The 19,025-nt window shown below is 38.2% G+C and overlaps 1 protein-coding gene across 1 annotated transcript in view; it reads right to left on the reverse strand.

Moving 5' to 3' along the window:
• RECK (reversion inducing cysteine rich protein with kazal motifs) overlaps window positions 1-19,025 on the reverse strand; it is a 64,082-nt gene that overhangs the window by 16,798 nt on the left and 28,259 nt on the right. The window contains exons 7-12 of the mRNA XM_006758615.2: window positions 8,617-8,650; window positions 6,579-6,776; window positions 5,245-5,512; window positions 3,949-4,128; window positions 3,443-3,655; window positions 1,681-1,742 (exon numbers count right to left, since the gene is read on the reverse strand). Coding sequence (XP_006758678.1) covers window positions 1,681-1,742; window positions 3,443-3,655; window positions 3,949-4,128; window positions 5,245-5,512; window positions 6,579-6,776; window positions 8,617-8,650 — 955 coding nt within the window. The remainder of the gene's footprint in view (window positions 1-1,680; window positions 1,743-3,442; window positions 3,656-3,948; window positions 4,129-5,244; window positions 5,513-6,578; window positions 6,777-8,616; window positions 8,651-19,025) is intronic.

The raw sequence follows: 19,025 nt of genomic DNA on the forward strand, positions 1-19,025 counted from the left end.
AGCCCGGCCTGAGTCTTCTCACAGTCTAGGAGCCCTCAGGGAATGTCCGACTGAGAGCTTAGGCCCGCTCCTTAGTGCTGCTGTGGGGGTGGGAGAGGCTCCCATCCCCGCTGCTGCACTTGCCAGCTGTAAGCTCCCTGTGGGAGCACACTAACTACCAGGGGGCAGCTCCTGCATTGAGCGTCTGCCTCCTGGTGGTCAGTGCATGTCATAGCGACTGATTGTTCCACTATTTGGTCAATTTGCATATTAGCCTTTTATTATATAGGATGCCCAGCAAAGTTCTAGGTACTGGAGATATAGTAGTGAATAAAACAGACACACCTGAACAGAGTTTATATTCTGATCTGGTCAGGAAATAGACAATAAGGAGCAGAGGAGAGGGAGAAGGAGAGGGAGGGAGGGAGGGACGGAGGGAGAGAAAGAGAGAGAGAGAGAGAGAGAATGTTGTGAATACATTCGTTTTGCTTACTTGATTTTAGGCCAGACTCAGACTTTAAGTCCAATAGAGGTAGAAGGGCTCTTGGAGTTTATCTCATCCAGCCCAATCATTTTATAAATAGGGAATCTGAGGCTCAAGATGTAGTCTGCTCAAAGTCACAGAAGCCTATGATTCTAGTCTAATGCTTTCATTTTTTGCTATACTAGTCACAAAGGCTAAGGGAAACAGTTTGTGGTCTTGAGAAAATATGGCAGATATTTTACTAGAACTCCGATTTTACTTAGGATAGCAATGGGCCCACAGCTAAAGATAACCTTTCCCAGTTTCCCTTACAATTAGGGGTGGTTTTCCCTTACACTAGGATATGGTGGCGAGAATTCCAGTAGCCATGTTGTGATGATGAAGTCTAGGAAGTAATTTTGATGATGGAAACCAAGCACTAAAGATGATGGAGAAAGAAAAAGGAACCTGGATTCCTGATGATGGGCCCATCATAACAGCCCCGGACTCTTTCTTTCTGGGCTTTCTTTTACTTCTATCTGTCGTTCTGTTATTTGCAGTTGAACTTAATCCTATCTGACAGGAAAACAAAGCAGGCGCTAAATTCACTCTTTCGGCCAGTTCATGGCACTAACGCCCCCTGGTGGCAGCCTACACCCTCCTTGGTGTGCAGGTGTTCTACTTGTTACCCCTGGTTTCCACCATACAGTCACCTCCTGCCAGGAAGCTCAGATCCAGGATCCCTCGATGGGATACCAACACATTCTTCCAGCTCTCAGCACGAGTATTGGGCAGAGAAAAAACTTCCATTTTCATGTGCTAACTGCCAGGAAGCTCAGATCCAGGATCCCTCGACGGGATACCAACACATTCTTCCAGCTCTCAGCACGAGTATTGGGCAGAGAAAAAACTTCCATTTTCATGTGCTAACTGCCAGGAAGCTCAGATCCAGGATCCCTCGACGGGATACCAACACATTCTTCCAGCTCTCAGCACGAGTATTGGGCAGAGAAAAAACTTCCATTTTCATGTGCTAACTCCAACCATCATTCGTTACTCCCTATTCAGTGGGTGAGTCAAGCCAATGCCAGGCTTGAGGAAATTCCACTTCCTAGTAAATCATGGCAAGGAGACAGCAATGATATGGAGCTGGTTATCTGAGAATGTTGGCCCCTGATTCACTGCTTAGAATTCCTGATTGCAACAGCTCACTACCTCCTTCAGTCTGATATAATTGCTTCTGTTTATATATTTTATGTTCTGGTCCCCGCATTTCTTGAGAATCTCCACACAGTCTGATCTTAAAAAGGAAAACACATACAAATTTAGGGTTCAAGGAACCTCCTCATATTGTCTAATCCAGCAGTCGCCAACCGGTGGTCTGGAGACCACTGGTGGTCCGTGAGGTCCAAAAGGTTGGTGACCACTGGTCTAGTCAATATCAATTTTGTTTCTGAAGCTTTCTAGAAAGTGAGTTTTAATAACAATGTTTCACACTTGGTTAGGTGTAAGCATGGCAAAAAACAGGAATCATAGCAGACTTAAGGTTGAATAGTAAGCAATGTATTACACTATGGAAGCATCCCTAACTTTCTCTTAAGAACCTGAGGTCAAAGGCCTTGCTCAAATTTTGTAATTATACTTACTGTTACTACCATCAATGTGGCATTTCACTCATTGAAAGAAAATTAACTTAGGCTAGTTGATTTGCTCTTTGTGAAATTATACATCCTTTCTCTCAGGAGCATGCTTACTTTTCCCCTCCCTTTCTTCTTTTTAAAAATATTCTTTTAGTTATAAACATTAAGGTGTTTGGTCCATAACAATTAGAAAGTATACTACTTTAAGATTTTCTCAGTCTTCATTAGGGATTTGACTCCTATAAGTTTTCTATGCTAAGAGTCTATAAATTTCCCACCTGTTGATGCTTGCTTGTCATCCAATAGTTACACTCATCTCTCCCCTAATCAGGTCATCCCCAAATCATGTCAGAGGACAAATCTAGACCCTGTTTAAGACTGAAATAATTGGCAATCAGTCATTAAGTGCTCAGCAGCACCAACCACACAATGATTTAGGGGATGGATATTTACTTGGTTTTGGAAAAGCTTTTAAAAAAAGTTTCTGAAGAGCAGCTGACATTGAATACAATGTAGTTAATGCTTTTGGCTTCACCCACCATAGCAGCTTTCATCTTTATTTTGTCCTAGATCTCCTAAGCAAACCACTCATAAGTGTTTACTAGGAACAGGCCCTAATGACTATATGCACTAACTCCTTCACTTATCAAACATGTGTCAGGATTATGCTAATCCCCAAAGAAGAGAAAGAGGATACAAGAAAAAAGCAGGCAAGAAGAATAAACTCGCCGAAACCGGTTTGGCTCAGTGGATAGAGCGTCGGCCTGCGGACTGAAAGGTCCCAGGTTCGATTCCGGTCAAGGGCATGTACCTGGGTTGCGCGCACTTCCCCGGTGGGGGATATGCAGGAGGCAGCTGGTCGATGTTTCTCTCTCATCGATGTTTCTAACTCTCTATCTCTATCTCTCTCCTTTCCTCTCTGTGAAGAATCAATAAAATATATTTAAAAAAAAAAAAAGAATAAACTCAAGGAGAGCCATGCTGAACAGAATATGAGTACACAATTGAAATATAAAAATAGAATTGTGCATTGAAGATACTCAATAAATGTTTGCTGAATCAAGTTCCTTAAGATTAGTAAAAATAAGAAATCTGTAGTAAGGATTAACTACCAGCTGGAGAAAAGTGGGAAGAATCCATGGGAAAGACAGGTATTTGAGGGGTTAGGAAGGACAGGCTGTGGGCAAATGGAGATGTAGGAAGAAATTTCAAGCAGAGGAAGAAAAGTGGCAAAGCCTGTGACCTGTGGGGGTGATGGGCAGAGGGAAGCGGTGGGAGAGAAAACTCCAACAGGCTATGGGTGAAGATCACGGAGGGTCTGCACCTAGACTGGAGAGTCTTTATGATGAAAGAAACTTACTTGCAAATAATACTCCCCCGGGATTTACTATGACAAGGTTTAATCTGCAGTGAACAAGCTATTGCTTTCCACATTTCTGGCTGGCACTTTTTAATGTCAAGAACAGGTATGTTGATAAATGGCATCTTTATGCTTCCTTTTTCCCATAGCTTCATGTCATTCATGGCTCCTTGATCTGACTGAGCATTACAACTCCTGAAAAGCTCTGTTGGCCTGAAGAGAAAAAAAGGCCAGATGGAATCAAGAGGCAATTACTTTATAGAGAGAAGCGATGGGTAAAATTCTAATCAGGAAATCCTCCTAGATTAGAAGGAACTCTGTTACAGTGCTTCCGTTCCCAGAGAGGATTTACCACATGGAGTATAGCATTGAAAGATGAAATCATAAAGAAAGACTACTGCCTTTTAACTTAACAAAATCAAAATATAGTGGTCTTTCCACTTATTTAAAAACAAGAAAACCAAGGACAAAATACTTCCATTCCATGTACAGTAATTTGCTCCTACCTGTTGTTAAAATTAGTACAGTAAGTAAGGTTTCTACAGCCCAACTGGCAAGGTTCCCGAACATCTGCTAAGCAGGTCAACATGGACACTTCCACTGGATTATATTCACAAAAGCGATCGAACTCTTGCCAACTCTGTGTATTGCCCCAGCTCATACTATAAAGTTTAGTGCACAGTTCCCTGAAAGCACAAATGCAGAAACATATAGGTAAGCCAAATGAATAAATATTTGATTTGCATAAAATTCAAACTCTATGAATTGCATTTTAGAATATGTGAAAAGAAAATACAAAAACCAAAAGACCAAGATCTATCTCCTAGAATTTAGAGCCAGAAAAAGTGATCTTTTTAATGAAAGAATTAGCCTTTTATCACCCATCTCTTTCCTTTTTGCTATAGTTGCTAGAAAGCTCAGTGCTAAATTTAACGTTTAATTTATAGTATTTGTACATCCTCATTCTTGGCAAAATTCTTGCCCTCCAAATTTCTGATTTCTCTTTTACCTTTATGTAAAGTTAAAGCATACAATTTTGCCTCCACAAACACATACTTCACTATATTTATGTTCCAATCACAGAATGCAAACTTACATGGTCCTCAGACATCTTTTAATAAGCACTACAGATTTAGGGTTCACCAGTTTCTCCCTGAAAAACTATCCCCAAACCACTTATATTTCTGAAGATATATTAACCCCTTCCCCAACAATTTTTTTGTTAAAAACGTTTCTTTTTCAGACTAATTTTTTTATTTTGGTTCTATATAGTATTTTTGATGCTGGTTATGAAAACAGTTTGTAATTCGTCTTCCTATAAACCATATTTTTTTACCATATTTTCTTAGTATACTCGTCGACGACTGAAAAAGAACATTTTGTGAAAACGTGTATACACGTTTCTGCCGGGGAAGGGGTTAAGACATTCTCTATGTAAAGGCTTATGAATTCCAAAACTTCATAAGGGTGGATGGTGGGAGATATCATCACACTACTCAGAACAGCATGCAATTTAAAACATGAATTATTTATTTCTGGAATTTTCCATTTAATATTTTCTGACCATGGTTGATCCAGGGTAACTTGAAACCATGAGAAGCGAAACTGCAAATGGGGGGAGGGGGGGGTTACTGTATATATGATACTCAATAAATATTTGCTGGATAAAAGAATGAAAAATTTTATATCTTCTAAACTCGTCTACACAATGCAAGAGTGTAACAGATATTTGTTAGACTTAAAAATCATTAGTTAAAGTGCTATTTTCTACTGGTTTTAATAAAGGAAAACGAGATACTGACCTACATGTTGAAGTGTTTGCTTTAGAACAACAGTGTAATTTAGCCCCATCAAGGCCTGTAGAGGGAGGAGGGTGCAGAGTGACTCCAGGGTGAACAGACTGTGAGCTTTCAAGAAAACACTGCCACAGAGGATCCTGAGGCAAGGGCTGGGTCTTACAACCCTCAATGAGGCCATCGACAATCTCCATTTCCGTTTTCTTAGACATTAGAATTCTCTTGCAGGCACTTTGGCAAGCATGGTCTTCAGCTCTGTCACAGCAATATAAACCTACATTTTCAGGATACAAGTAGCTTAATTAGCTGGTTTTATGTCATGTACTACTCAGAAAAAAAGAACATGGTGCTATACTGGAAACCATTACTTCTCTGAGTCATATATCAATATCTGCAGTATACAGGGCCCACCAAATTCTCTCTCCATTACTTTGCAGTATAGTAAATAAAGCTATTTACCAGGTATACCTATAGACTAGGTATCTATTACCAGAACTCACCATTATTGAAAAACAAGTCTTTCAATATTCCAGTATAAATCAAAACAATGGCATCTGGCTTATAAATCCTATCAGTTTTTTGTCAGTTGGTTAATTAGTCAGCTTTTTAAACTTTGATAACCTGAAAAAATTGATTATAGGATATACAAGCTGACATTTTAAAAAATAGCAAGATCTCATCTCATTTAATGATGTTTCTATAATAAAAAGTAATGACTGTTTATTAGTAAAAATCCAAACATTACAGATACATATAATATGGAACAAATAGTTATATACTAAAAATGTATCATACTATACATTTAGTTCTTCAACTTTATTATATATTGAACTTCTTTCTATGTAAGTAGATAGTTGTTGTTATTATATAGCTATATGATTTAGTTATCTAGTTATCACTTTTAATCAATAACCTATTGATGGATGTTTAGGTTTTTTCTAATTTTTCTCTATTATCACCAATATTGTAGCAAATATCCTTTATATGTGTAGATAAAATTTTGCCTATCTGTAAGTGTTGTTGAAGGACAAAGTCTGATAAATGGAATTGCTAGATTAAAAGGTATAATTATTTGAAATTCTCATGGTTGTAGCCTCAAATCTGTACTAACCAATTCTCCCACCTCAGAATAGAGTGCCTGTTTCTTCATACCCTTGCCAGCTCTGTTGTTCTGGCATATTTTAGCTGTGACAGTAATGTCCAATCTGTAAAATCTAAACACCAAAGGAAGTCTGGTATCTCCCAAATGCCCCAGACTGCAGATATCTACAAAATTTTGCTTCTATTTTATGTTATTTTACCAAAGATTGAAATGAGAGAAATATGTCCCTTTTACTTACTATCTGTTGGGTTCCTCATTGGGTAAGACTGGGTATAATTGTTCACACAGTGTATTAATTGTGGACTAATAGAGGCACAGTAATTTTCCACTGCTTTGATCTGAGATGGGCCAGGAGAAGAGTCTGTTCGAAAAATGGCTTGACAGTATTCTCGGCAGTTTGTGTGATGGCCTGCATAGCTGCAACATACTGAGCCCACTGAGGGGGAAAAAGGAGAGGACATTGAAATGGATCAGCTATTTGCTAACAATAAATCATCATCATGACAGAACAAGTGTCGTTTTATTTTGGAAATAAAACCATGCCACAGAAGACAAGTACTTAAAATCAGCACTAATGTAGGCAGAGCCATTAGGACATTCAGGTGCTGACCAGTATAATAAAGTCACTATTGGTCAACTTATAGTCCAATGGCTTTCAGCAGCAGTAATACCATCCCCCTGGAAGAATGTGAATGCATATGTTAATGTTTCTGGTTTTCGTGACGTGGGGAACATTAATGCAATTTAGTGCATGGGGGTCAGGACTAGTAAATGTTCTGCAACATATAGGGCAGTCTCACACAGCTAATGTTTCCCAAAATGCCAATAGTGCCCATGGTGAGAACTACTAGAAAAGCTTTCCACATTAGATTTGTGGAGATTTATAAGCAAAGCAAAGCAAAACAAAACAAAATAAAACAAAACCCCAAATGTCTCACATTTATAAAATAGGACCATTAAAAACTAAGAGATAGCCCAGCTGGTGTGGCTCAGTGGCTGAGCGTCGACCTATAAACCAGAAGGTCACAGTCCAATTCCCTGACAGGGTACATGGCCTGATTACGGGGTACATGGACTGATTACAGGCTCCAACCCCAGTAGGGGGTATGCAAGAGGCAGCCGATCAACGATTCTCTCTCATCATTGATGTTTCTATCTCTCTCTCCCTCTCCATTCCTCTCTAAAATCATTAAAAAATATATTTTGAAAAAACTAAGAGATATCAGGATCATTTCATAAGTTTGACTATTATATAATTGTATATTTTGAAACAAAAGCGCCAAAGTTCTACAATGTTTGAACATCTGCAAGAATATGCCTAAGTTAAAATAGTCTTCACTTTACAACTGATATAACCTTTTCAATTTTGAAAAGTAAAACCCACATTTGACTCTGGATTTATGTATTTTTAAAAATCAAGAGGACCATTTAAAGTATCTGGGAAGAGCTAGATGAGTGACTGGGTAGGGCAAATGTGGAATTTATAATGGAAAGAGCAAGGAATATTCATAGAGAGGCTAAGCAATCTGTGGGAAGCTGAAGGAAGACATGATAGAGGTATGGCAGGAAAAGGGTAAGAGAAAGGCAGGTAGGAAATCTCTGATAATTATTAGAGATGGTTATGGAGGAACCAGAATCAGATTTCTGGTGACTGTGCAGGCAACTTCCAGAAATAATAATGGTAGTGATAAGAGCATATATAAATTAATTAAACTAGGACTGAACTAATGCAGGACAGGCCTCAAGTCCCTGGGCAAGGACACTGTTTCATACCTATTGTGCCACATAAGTTTTCGACTTGTAATTACTACCAAATTTACTGTGTTCACTGATGCATTGTTCATTTGCATCACAAAGAACAATTATTAATGGCTACATTTATCACATGGTTTTGCCCCTATAGATGTGTATTTGCTCCACACACAGCACGTAGTGAAAGTCCGCTGAACTGAACTGAGTGGCAGCCCTCAGCAAGTGCAGCATTGTGTCATGTGGGAGTGCTTAACTTCTGAAAGTGATCCTAACTACTCAAATGGGGTAAATACATGACCTTCCTCTAATACATCTAGCACTAGTACAGGACATGGGAACGAACGCCTAAGCACTCCGGAGGAAGGTGCCTATCAGAATCCTGCGGGGCACAGTCCTTCAGATGGTTTACTAAGAGCCTAAGTTATAATGCAGGGTCTTGGCAGTGTTTATAACAGCTAAATCATAATCTGTAAACTGTGCTTTGCTCTTTGGACTGTTGGTATAACCGTCAATAACATACTTACTTTCATTTCTGCTAATGCAACTGAAAAGAGCATTCTGTAAATTAAAAACAAACAGAAATTAACAACCACACTGAATTTCTAATTTTATTTCACTTTATGGTTATATGGAAATCAGGATAGCACAAACATTTAATTCTTTCTAAATCCAAGACTGAAAACAAAAAAGCTATACGATGGCATTCTGGTGAAAAGGGAAACCATCTTCTAATACACATTAGGGATCAAGATTGTCACCTGAGCCATAAACTGACCATGTTATGGCAAACCAAGTTTATGTAAAGCTATACCAATGTGTGTATGTGGGGGAAACTACAATATATTAATCTCAATTATTTCTTGCAGAAATATATAGAAGTTCCAGAAAATGATATATAATAAACGACCTCTAGGGAAATAGACATATTTCATGTAACCACTGCATTTTAGAGTTGCCAGAACCTTAGAGGTCATCTTTAATTGTTATCAAACTTGGCCATGCACTAGTATCACCTGAGCTTCCTAGGCCTTATCCTAGACCAGGGGTCCTCAAACTTTTTAAACAGGGGGCCAGTTCACTGTCCCTCAGACCGTTGGAGGGCCAGACTATAGTTTAAAAAAAAAAACTATGAACAAATTCCTATGCACACTGCACATATCTTATTTTGAACTAAAAAAACAAAACGGGAACAAATACAATATTTGTATTTGCATGTGGCCCGCGGGCCGTAGTTTGAGGACCCCTGTCCTAGACAAAGAAACAGATTCAGGAGTAAAGCACAAAAATTTAAACAAGGCTTCGAAGGTGTTTCTTACATAGCCATCCCGTGGACAGATGGGAATCTATCATTTTACAGATGAAGGACTGGTTTTCTCAGCAGGGGATAAACTGCTCAAAGTCACAGAGCAAGTCAAAAGCAGAGCCTGAGACTCAAATTAGTGTTTACAGAGCTCTTAGATTACTCTTAGATACTATCACACTGTGTTAAAGTTATTGTAAGGAAAAGAAGAAGTGAAGAAAGACAAAAACAAAATATTCCTATACATGTCCATTTGGATATTCAGGGCTTGTCCACTATGATTATTATCACTCACAATTGGAAAAGGATGAATTCTTAAAAGAAATGATATGGGCATAAATAAAAGGTAAACGGAAATCAAGTGCACCCTATTGTTGAATAGAGATGATTTGGGCTTTTAAGTTCAGCTAAATCACAAGCCAGCCATGTGACCTGGACTTGTTAAAGAACCAGCTTTACTGATATTTAAAACCTAGCTTCAAGCCCGGCCGGTGTGGCTCAGCAGTTGAGCATCGACTTATGAACCAGGAGGTTGTGGTTTGATTTCCAGTCAGGGCATATGCCAGGGTTGCGAGCTTCATCCCCAGAAGGGGTGTGCAGAAGGCAGCCAACCAATGACTCTCTTTCATCATTGATGTTTCTATCTCTCTCTCCCTGTCCTTTCCTCTCTGAAATAAATAAAAATATATGTTAAAAAGATGTTTTTATTGACTTTTTAGAGAGAGGAAGAAAGAGAAACATTGATTGGCTGCCCCTTCCCATTTGACTTTACAAATAAAAGAAATATCACTCTGGGTCAGCCTGTGGGATCACTTTGCTTGAGAGATGTACAAAAGGACACACAATCTGAAAAATGTCAGAGATGATCTAATCTAACTCCTTATTTGACAGATGCCAGAGACAGGCCTAGAAAGGAAAACATTTATAGACCCTAGATTTTACCCACACCAAGATGGTAGAATTGGGTAGAAAGAAACCTTACGGCCTGCAAGCTTCAAGTATTTGCTGTATGGCTCTTTACAGAAAAAGTTTGCTGACCCCTGATTTAGAAGAAGGGCATAGCCGTCTCCCTTGACATCATATTCAGAGTTCAGAAATATTCCCTAAGTATCTTTCATTTCTCTTAATGTCTATTGATAGACCCTTCACAAATAGATTTACTCTAATTTGTTGAACCAAAAACATTTATATTTCCTCAGTGTTAATACTGTTTTTATATCTCTCTCTTTACCAATTTTAATGTTTAAAAGAATGGGCCTTCAACCCTTCTCTTGATTACTTTACACTCATCATGATTACATAGACTCTAATCATGTCACCTTTTGTGATAAAAGGTTTCTAATCTTAAGTAACTGTATTTAGGTATAAATTATTTCTTAAGTAACTAAACCATAGATAACTCCACTTTTCACTGTTTAATTACTGCTGATTAGTTTGACAGGGCTTAAGATATACACATAATGAGTCACAGCATTAACTTATATTTCCTCATTTCTTTTATTATATATTTTTATTGATTTCAAAGAGAAAGGGAGAGGGAGAGATAGAAACATCAATGAAGAGAGAGAATCATTGATCGGTTGCCTCCTACATGCCCCCCACTGGGGATTGAGCCCACAACCTGGGAATCGAACTGTGACCTCCTGGTTCATAGGTCGACTCTCAATCACTGAGCCATGCCAGCCAGGCTTTCCTCATTTCTTAAGATAGCCAATCTTGAGTTCTTAGTCAATTGCCCTTCAAATGTCTGATCGCCATCTGGTGGCAAAAACAGGAAGTAACTGAGAGTTTATAATTATTGGTATGTAATAAATATATTATTAAATGGAGCCTCTTTTGACATTCTGCCACCAATATTATACCCAATGTGCCTTCCTATAACAGCACCCTCACCACTCATTTTACCCTAGACTAGATCAAACTTACAGTGTTACTGAAGTGAAGATCTACCACAACATCAGAGACCCAAAGAACATGTCAGTATACTGGAGTTGACAGGGTCTCAAGAGATCTTCAACTTCACTATATAGCTGGACAACATTATTGTGATAACAGATACAATACAGTAAGTCTGGACTTAACATCGTTGATAGGTTCTGTGACTTCACAAAAGAATATATAATGCTATTTTACCATTGGCTAATTGATATAAACAAGAGTTAAGTTCCTACAGCATCTCTCACCAACATCATTACTAATGTTGAACAAAATGATGTTTTTCAATGATGTGCTATATTAACACATTGCATACCGCATAGAAATCTCTAAGACATATGCCAGGGACCGCACGTTTTTGGGCAAACTGCACGTTATTTAAATCATCATAATGCACTTTAGGTGTTGTTTTTCAATAATTATAACATTTTTATTTACAAAAACAATTAAACAATTAAAGTTCCTAGTACTTTTTTAACGTATGGTACTGCGTAAAACATTTTCCTCTATGAAGAAGGACCAAACAAAATTTACATAAGTATCTAGATTCGTTCCTTTTTCCATGGGCGTGAAAAACAAGAACACTCGTGGGCGGTCCTTAACAGATGGCACACGAAACACGAGAAAACTCCTGAGCGGTACGAAATGTGTTAAGTGCTTTCTCTACTCATCCAAAGAATGCTTAATTTATAGACTTTATACAAGTGTTATTTATTCTGAAACAAAGAATCTGTGCAAGTCAGCTGTCCAGGGTGAAAAAAATTCCTGTTAAAAATCCTATATAATAAAAGGCTAATATGCAAATCAATCGAACGGCAGAATGACTGGTCGCTATGATGCACACTGACCCCCAGGGGGCAGATGCTCAACGCAGGAGCTGCCCCCTTGTGGTCAGTGCACTCCCACAGGGGGAAGCGCCACTCAGCCAGAAGCCAGGCTCACGCTGGCGAGAGCCTCTCCCACCTCCGCGGCAGTTGGACATCCCCTGAGGGCTCCTTGTACTGTGAGAGGGCTCAGGCTGGGCTGAGTGACACGCCCCCCCACACCCAGTGCATGAATTTTGTGCTCCGGGCCTCTAGTTCTATCTATAAAAATACTAATTGTAGCACGTTTTTACAAGGCAAAAAATTTTTGTTCATCTTTTAAGTCTTACCTGTTCTGTAGAGATTTCCCCATTACCCTGAACAGGGGGTTTTGTTCCTCCAGGCACCAATGTGTCTTGTACAGCAGAATTATCCTATAAGATGACAAATGCTATATAATAAAGCATGTAAAGGACTTTAGAAGTAGCAATCAATTTTATGTGTGTGGAGGCAAGAGAACTTGGCAGGAAAGTTTTTAAATAGAAACTATCTAAGTCAAAATTTGAAGCAAAGCTGCCAGTTGGATAGGGGTAGTGGTGTGCTGGGATCAGCTTTCAAGGGAGTTTGGGGATCGGGGGAAGAGTCCAGATTTTGCCATATTTGCTGATGTCCATTAATACCCTAATCATAGCTGCTTTCAAACTTAAAACTGGTTTACAAAACTCCTGAATATTTAATAATCGGTTATCCCTAGCTAGTAAGATCCCAGTTCCATCATATCACTGAATGGGGAGTAATAGGACAGATTCAGAAAGAGGGACTTTCAGGTAGAACAAACAGGTTGTACAACTACAATTAACAAAACTCCTCAATGGCTCACCTATAGGATAAAGTTCATGTTCCTCAGTCTGACATACCAAGCTCTTCTCTATCTAGCCTCTGACTCTTCCCTCCCTTATGCAACTTATAATTTCTGCTATAAACCATGTATTTTATTTAAGGGAGTGATATGACTATATTTGGTCTTTCAAAAAACTATTCTAAGAAAGTAGCAGATGAAAGAAGAAATTAGAGATAGGAAAGCTAGTTGGGCAGCTGTTGTCCAGAAAGTGGTTTAAAGGCCTCAGCTAAGACAGTAATTGAGGATCTGGAAAGCAGACTGACTTAAGATATATTTCGAAGGCAAATTTTTAGAGCTTGATAGCCAGTTATTTGTGGGAGATGATGAAAAAATAGTAAATACCTCTTAGGTTTTTAGTTTATGTGTCTGGAACCAAGCAAGACATGTAAGAAAAAGTAGTTTATGTGTGTGTGGAGGGGGGAGGGGGAGTATGCAGCAGAAGGGAAGGAGGGAAGGAGGGGTAAGGAAGGTAGGAAGGGTAACAATCAGTTTGCCTGATTTGAAATGCCAATTGAATATCAAAAGTACATATTCAAGAGTGATTCAGGAGTACTTAAACAAAGCTAGCAAAGAAGATTCTGGGTTTGCCATCATATAGGGGCAATGACGTTATGGGGGAGTAGATGAGATTGCCTAGTGGGGAAAACCTGGCCATGGAGATTAGACCAGGTCACAATAAAATCTGAACGATTAAATTTCCCTTTTGGTATGATCTCATTCAGGTGACTTCTCGGAAAAATGGACTAGAGAGGAAATATACTAGCACTGGGAGACTAAATAGGAGTTATTATCTTCCCCAAACTATAATATAAAGTATGACAAAATGAAACAATCTACAAGTGGAACATAATCAAGGTTTTATAGTATCTTAAGCCAGTACTGCAGGACCTAATAGGTTTCGCTCTTTTTGGAGCTCATCAGCTGCAGGTAACGGCTCAAATCTACTCTGATACAGTACACCTATACAGCATTTTACCATTTACCAAGCCTCCCATTCAGTTTTCTACTTACTATATCACGACAATTTTCAGAGTTTCCTTATCTTTACATTTAGGTCCCCTGAAGGCTTTGCTGGGACAAAGTACCACAAGATTCTTTTTGCTAAAACCCCCCACAGCTGACTGTCTCTATTCTTAGAACCACTGCAGCACAGATCCAATCACACTGAGGTGTAGGAGGCCTCCGGCTATCCAGATAATCCTGCTGGTGCTGATATCCTGGTAATCCTATCCCTAACTGGGGATATTTTTTCATCCCTTTTCTTTATGCTTCTGGTAGTAAATCTAGAATCAAGGTTAATTTGAGAGAAAATGAAGCAAAATAAAATACACAGAAATCTTTAGAACAAACATTTAATTTTGAATTTCCTGAGGATATACTGTATGTAGACATACATAAATATGCACCAAACACTGGCATCCAGGGGTAGGTCAAAGTGTATGGCAGGCTACCATTTGTGTTACAGGGGGGCAGAGGAGGAATATATGTACATATTTGCTTTTATATGCATAAGATATCTCTGGTAACGTAAGGAACTGAGTGGTTGCAGTACAAGAGGTGAAAAAAAGACTTTTTATTGTATAACATTTTAAATTTTGAACCACGTGAATACTCAAAAAATAAAATTTAACACCTGCCTGCACCCTTCTCTTATGCATTTAGCAGCATGTTGATAGAATGATGCTGAAAGAACTGAGCCTAAAACTCACAAGGCCAACCATCTTTGTTATTGAGCTTCTTAGAGCCTCTTTTTAACACCCTGAATCTTAATTTTATTTTAGTATTTTTATAAGACCAGAGCTCCAGGACAGAATATTATTTTAGTTTTGTTTAGCAACTGTTGAGTTTACAACTTAAATGCCTAAAGATTTTTAAAAAGTGAGTCCTCACAAAAATATCTTTTACAGACTTTCCTTCACAGTTTCTCATCTTCCTTATAAAGTAACATCAAATAACTGGGCTGAACAAAGCTAGGAAAGAAAGGAGAGAAATGAAGATGACATTTCTGAAAATACAAAGAAAGCATAAAGAAGAACTTGCGGACGAAGTAAGCCTGATGACAAATTCGTAGCATTAGACTTCAGTGGGTCATGCAGCAAGTGGAAAGGTGTTTATATTTATGGCCATTATGTAAGAGAATGGCAGGTAAGGACTGACATAAAGGTACAAAATGGATTTATCAGCCTGAAACGAAAATTTGTGTCATTAACCATTGCCAGGTCCCTGGAAATTTACCAGCCTCAGATCATCTTGATGTTCATTATGGCATTCAAGGAAGAAAATAACTATCATCCGACAATTTTTAAAAATTACACTTGTATCACAACTCATGGAAAACATGGGTTCGTTTTTACGTTAGTTCTAATCAGCCAATGTGCACTAGTATGGCTACACTGATGGTTTACAGCCGCATTTGTTCCGACTGTTGGTGCCTATGGGGTTCCAGTTATTAAATATTTTAAGTATCATCTCTGGTTCTAGCATCATATATTCATGAATCTCGTGGCCTGACCAATACTTCTAGGGCTAAGGACCGAGCCTGTGAAAATGCATGGAGAACCTGGAAGTGAGCATTCTCATGACACTTGAACATGTCCACGCCAGAGTTCCAAGCCACTGGTTGATTTTGGTGGCCCCAACCAAACAGATGTGATTCTGAAAGTACTCCTCTTAACTACTGAAGGAAGCACTCTTTAAGTGTTGGTCAGAATAAGAGAACTGTAGAGTTGAGAGATCTTTAGTCAAATCTCCTGTCCACTACAGAAATCCCTTTCACAACAGATGAATCCAGTAAGCCTTTGCTTGAACACTGCCAGTGATAGGAAGTTCTTTTTCTTGGAATATCTCATTTCATTTTGAACATAGGTCTGGTCCTCTCAGATTAGTATCTGGCTCCTTCTCTTCTAATTCCCTAAAGAAGCAACTTTCAAAGCCCAGCTCTCTCCCTTTTTCTATGCTTTTTCTTTCATTGTTTTCTTTTACTCTTGAAGTTCAAGGTTTACTTCACAGTTATCTTTGCGCATGATTTCTCTTCTCTTCTTTAGTCCTGCATTCCTAACTACCTCTGAGATATAGGTATTAACATTTAAAAAGACCTAACACTCAACATACTTCAATTTCTTTAAACAACTTTCCCAATGTATATGCTATTGTTGTGTATATACTGTTGTGTATTTGCTTTTTTAAAAAACTAAAAAATACATTGTTTTAAACAATGTGTATGTTGTGACTTACTCACTTTGTATTGTCATCATTCTTTTTTTTTCTTTTGCATTTCAATAATTATAGCTATTTTAGAACATCCTTTAGAGAGGAAGTCTTTCTATAAAGGGTCCAGTAATGGCAATTCTCTGCTTTTGTTGTCTGGAAATATCTTAATTATGAAAAAAATTTTTTGCTAGACATGGGATTCTAGATTAATAGTTATTTTCTTTCAGAGCAGTTTAGGTATCATTCTGTCTCTGGCCTCCTCTGTTGCTATTTAGAAATCAGCTGATGGTCTCCTTTAAAGGTGATGTCCTTTTTTTCGGACTGCTTTTAAGATCTTTGGCTATGAGGTGTGTCTATAAATATACATTTTTAAAATCCTGCTGGGGATTTGTTGGGCTTCTTTAAACATTGAATCTACTCCATATTCTTTCTTCTCTTCTAGTATTCCAATTAGATGACTTTCTCTATCCACCATTTCCCTTAAACTCTTTCAGCCTGTCCCTATATGCGGCTATGCCAAATAATTTCTTCAGTTCTTTTTTCTTTTTTAAATATATTTTATTGATTTTTTACAGAGAGGAAGGGAGAGGAATAGAGAGTTAGAAACATGATGAGAGAGAAACATCGATCAGCTGCCTCCTGCATACCCCCTACTGGAGATGTGCCCGCAACCAAGACACATGCCCTTGAACGGAATCGAACCTGGGACCCTTTAGTCCTCAGGCCAACGCTCTATCCACTGAGCCAAACCGGTTAGGGCAATTTCTTCAGTTCTATCTCCCAATTCACTGAATCACTAATAATTATTTTTTTATTTCCCTGAATATCATTTCCTATATTGAATCCATCAATAAATTCTGTGGATGGATTCTGCCTTCAAGTCTCTTATTTATTCCTGAATACTCGACTCTGTTGCTATCAGCCTAGTTTAGGGCCTCATCTGATTTGGTTCAGTGGTTGATGTTGACCTATGAGCCAGAAGGTCATGGTTCAATTCTTGGTCAAGGTACATGCCTGGGTTGCGGCTTGATCCCTGGCGTGGGGTGTGCAGGAGGCCGATCAATGACTCTCTCATTGCTCTCTCTCCCTCTCCCTCCCTCTCTGAAATCAGTAAAAAAAATAATAATAATATATAGATATAGATATAGATATAGATACACACACACACACACACACACACACACACACACCAAAAAAACCCAGCCTCTCGGTATTCAATAAATATTTACTAGTATTGATTTGTGTAAGAAACTAGATGTTATAAAATCGACATAATAATGTCTTACATTTAACTGATTTATCTCAGCTTCATTGAAAACAAAACTCAGAATCTTAAATGTTATTAAAATGTTTTAACTTTATTCAAGTAAGTAAATTCTTAGGAAATCCCCTCAAAAGCGATTCTGCATCAGCCCACCAGGAAAGAGAAACATTAGCTCCTTTGAATATATTATTCACTCTCTGAATCTCTAATCAAACTATAAAAAATCATCCTTCAGGATAAATGCTAACCCCTAATATTGTAAGCCTAAAGGAAAACTTACACAACTAGAAGTTCACCCCAGGGACCACTCTAGTGTTAAGAAAAAGATACTAAAAGCCTAATTTTATAAATTATTCTAATGTTGATAAACAACCAATCCAGTTAAAATAGGTTCCACAATACCAAACTTACCCAATTCACTTTACCCATTATCTTTAAACTAAATTTCAACAATCATGACAGTGATTGTTATTTGGGGTTTATAATGCAGAACCTTCTTTCTGTATTAAAGTGTTCTTGTCTCTCTTTTCATTTCTAAATACATATAAGAAATCAAACTGAGTTTTGAAATATCTTGAATTATTAGGAGGTTCAACTTTTTTATATATACAAATGAACTCTCTTGGCATGTAGCTTTTTGGAAAATAGGTTCTTAATTCTAAACCAAGTAAGAGAAATAAACTACTAAAAGTAAACTACTCTTAGTATTTCTTCATAGGACAGTGTTTATCTCTCTTACCTTTCCTGTCCCGTCCTTCATCAACACATACTGGCAGACTTCCTAGGGCAATGCGGAAATCCAGACAAGAGAAGGAAGCACACTAAAATAATGGAGGACAGGCTACAGGAGATGGACAATGTCAGACATCATGTGGGAGAAAAGAAGGAATTATAGTTAGCCACTTTGTTCAAGAGAAACTAAAACTAGTTATTTCAAAGGTAGAGAGATAAGAAGGGAAAAAAAGATCTTTTACTTCTTTATAGCAAGGCTCTCTTCAATAAGAAGAGAGGAAAGTTACAGTTAATTTGGAAATTTGTCTTCAGAGGAACAGAGGTAAGTTAGCAAATAGTACAAAGAGACAAAAGATAAATAAGATTCTCCAATTTAAAAATATTAATCAAGAGGCAGAATTATAAGCTTTGAGAAAAGCAAAAAAGCAAATCAGAACTATAATCTAAAAGCAGTTAAGAAAGTTGTCCTGTCTTTCTTCTCCAAGAGCACACAGACTATTAAAAACAATAGAACCCTGGCCAGATGGCTCAGTTGGTTAGAGCATCATCCCATATGCTTTGAGGCTTTGGATTTGACTCCTGCTAAGGGTACATACCTAGGTTGCAGGTTCAAACCCTGGTAGGGGCTTGCACAGGAGGCAACTGACTGATGTTTCTCTTCCCCCTCCCCACCTTTCTCTCTCTAAAATCAATGAACATATCCTTGGGAGAGGATGAAAAAAAAAAAGCAGTAAGAATTCCAATGTTTATATATAAAAATTAGAGGCCCGATGCATGACATTCATGCA

Source organism: Myotis davidii, unplaced genomic scaffold (genome assembly GCF_000327345.1).
Source record: "Myotis davidii unplaced genomic scaffold, ASM32734v1 scaffold534, whole genome shotgun sequence".
Classification (NCBI taxonomy): domain Eukaryota; kingdom Metazoa; phylum Chordata; class Mammalia; order Chiroptera; family Vespertilionidae; genus Myotis; species Myotis davidii.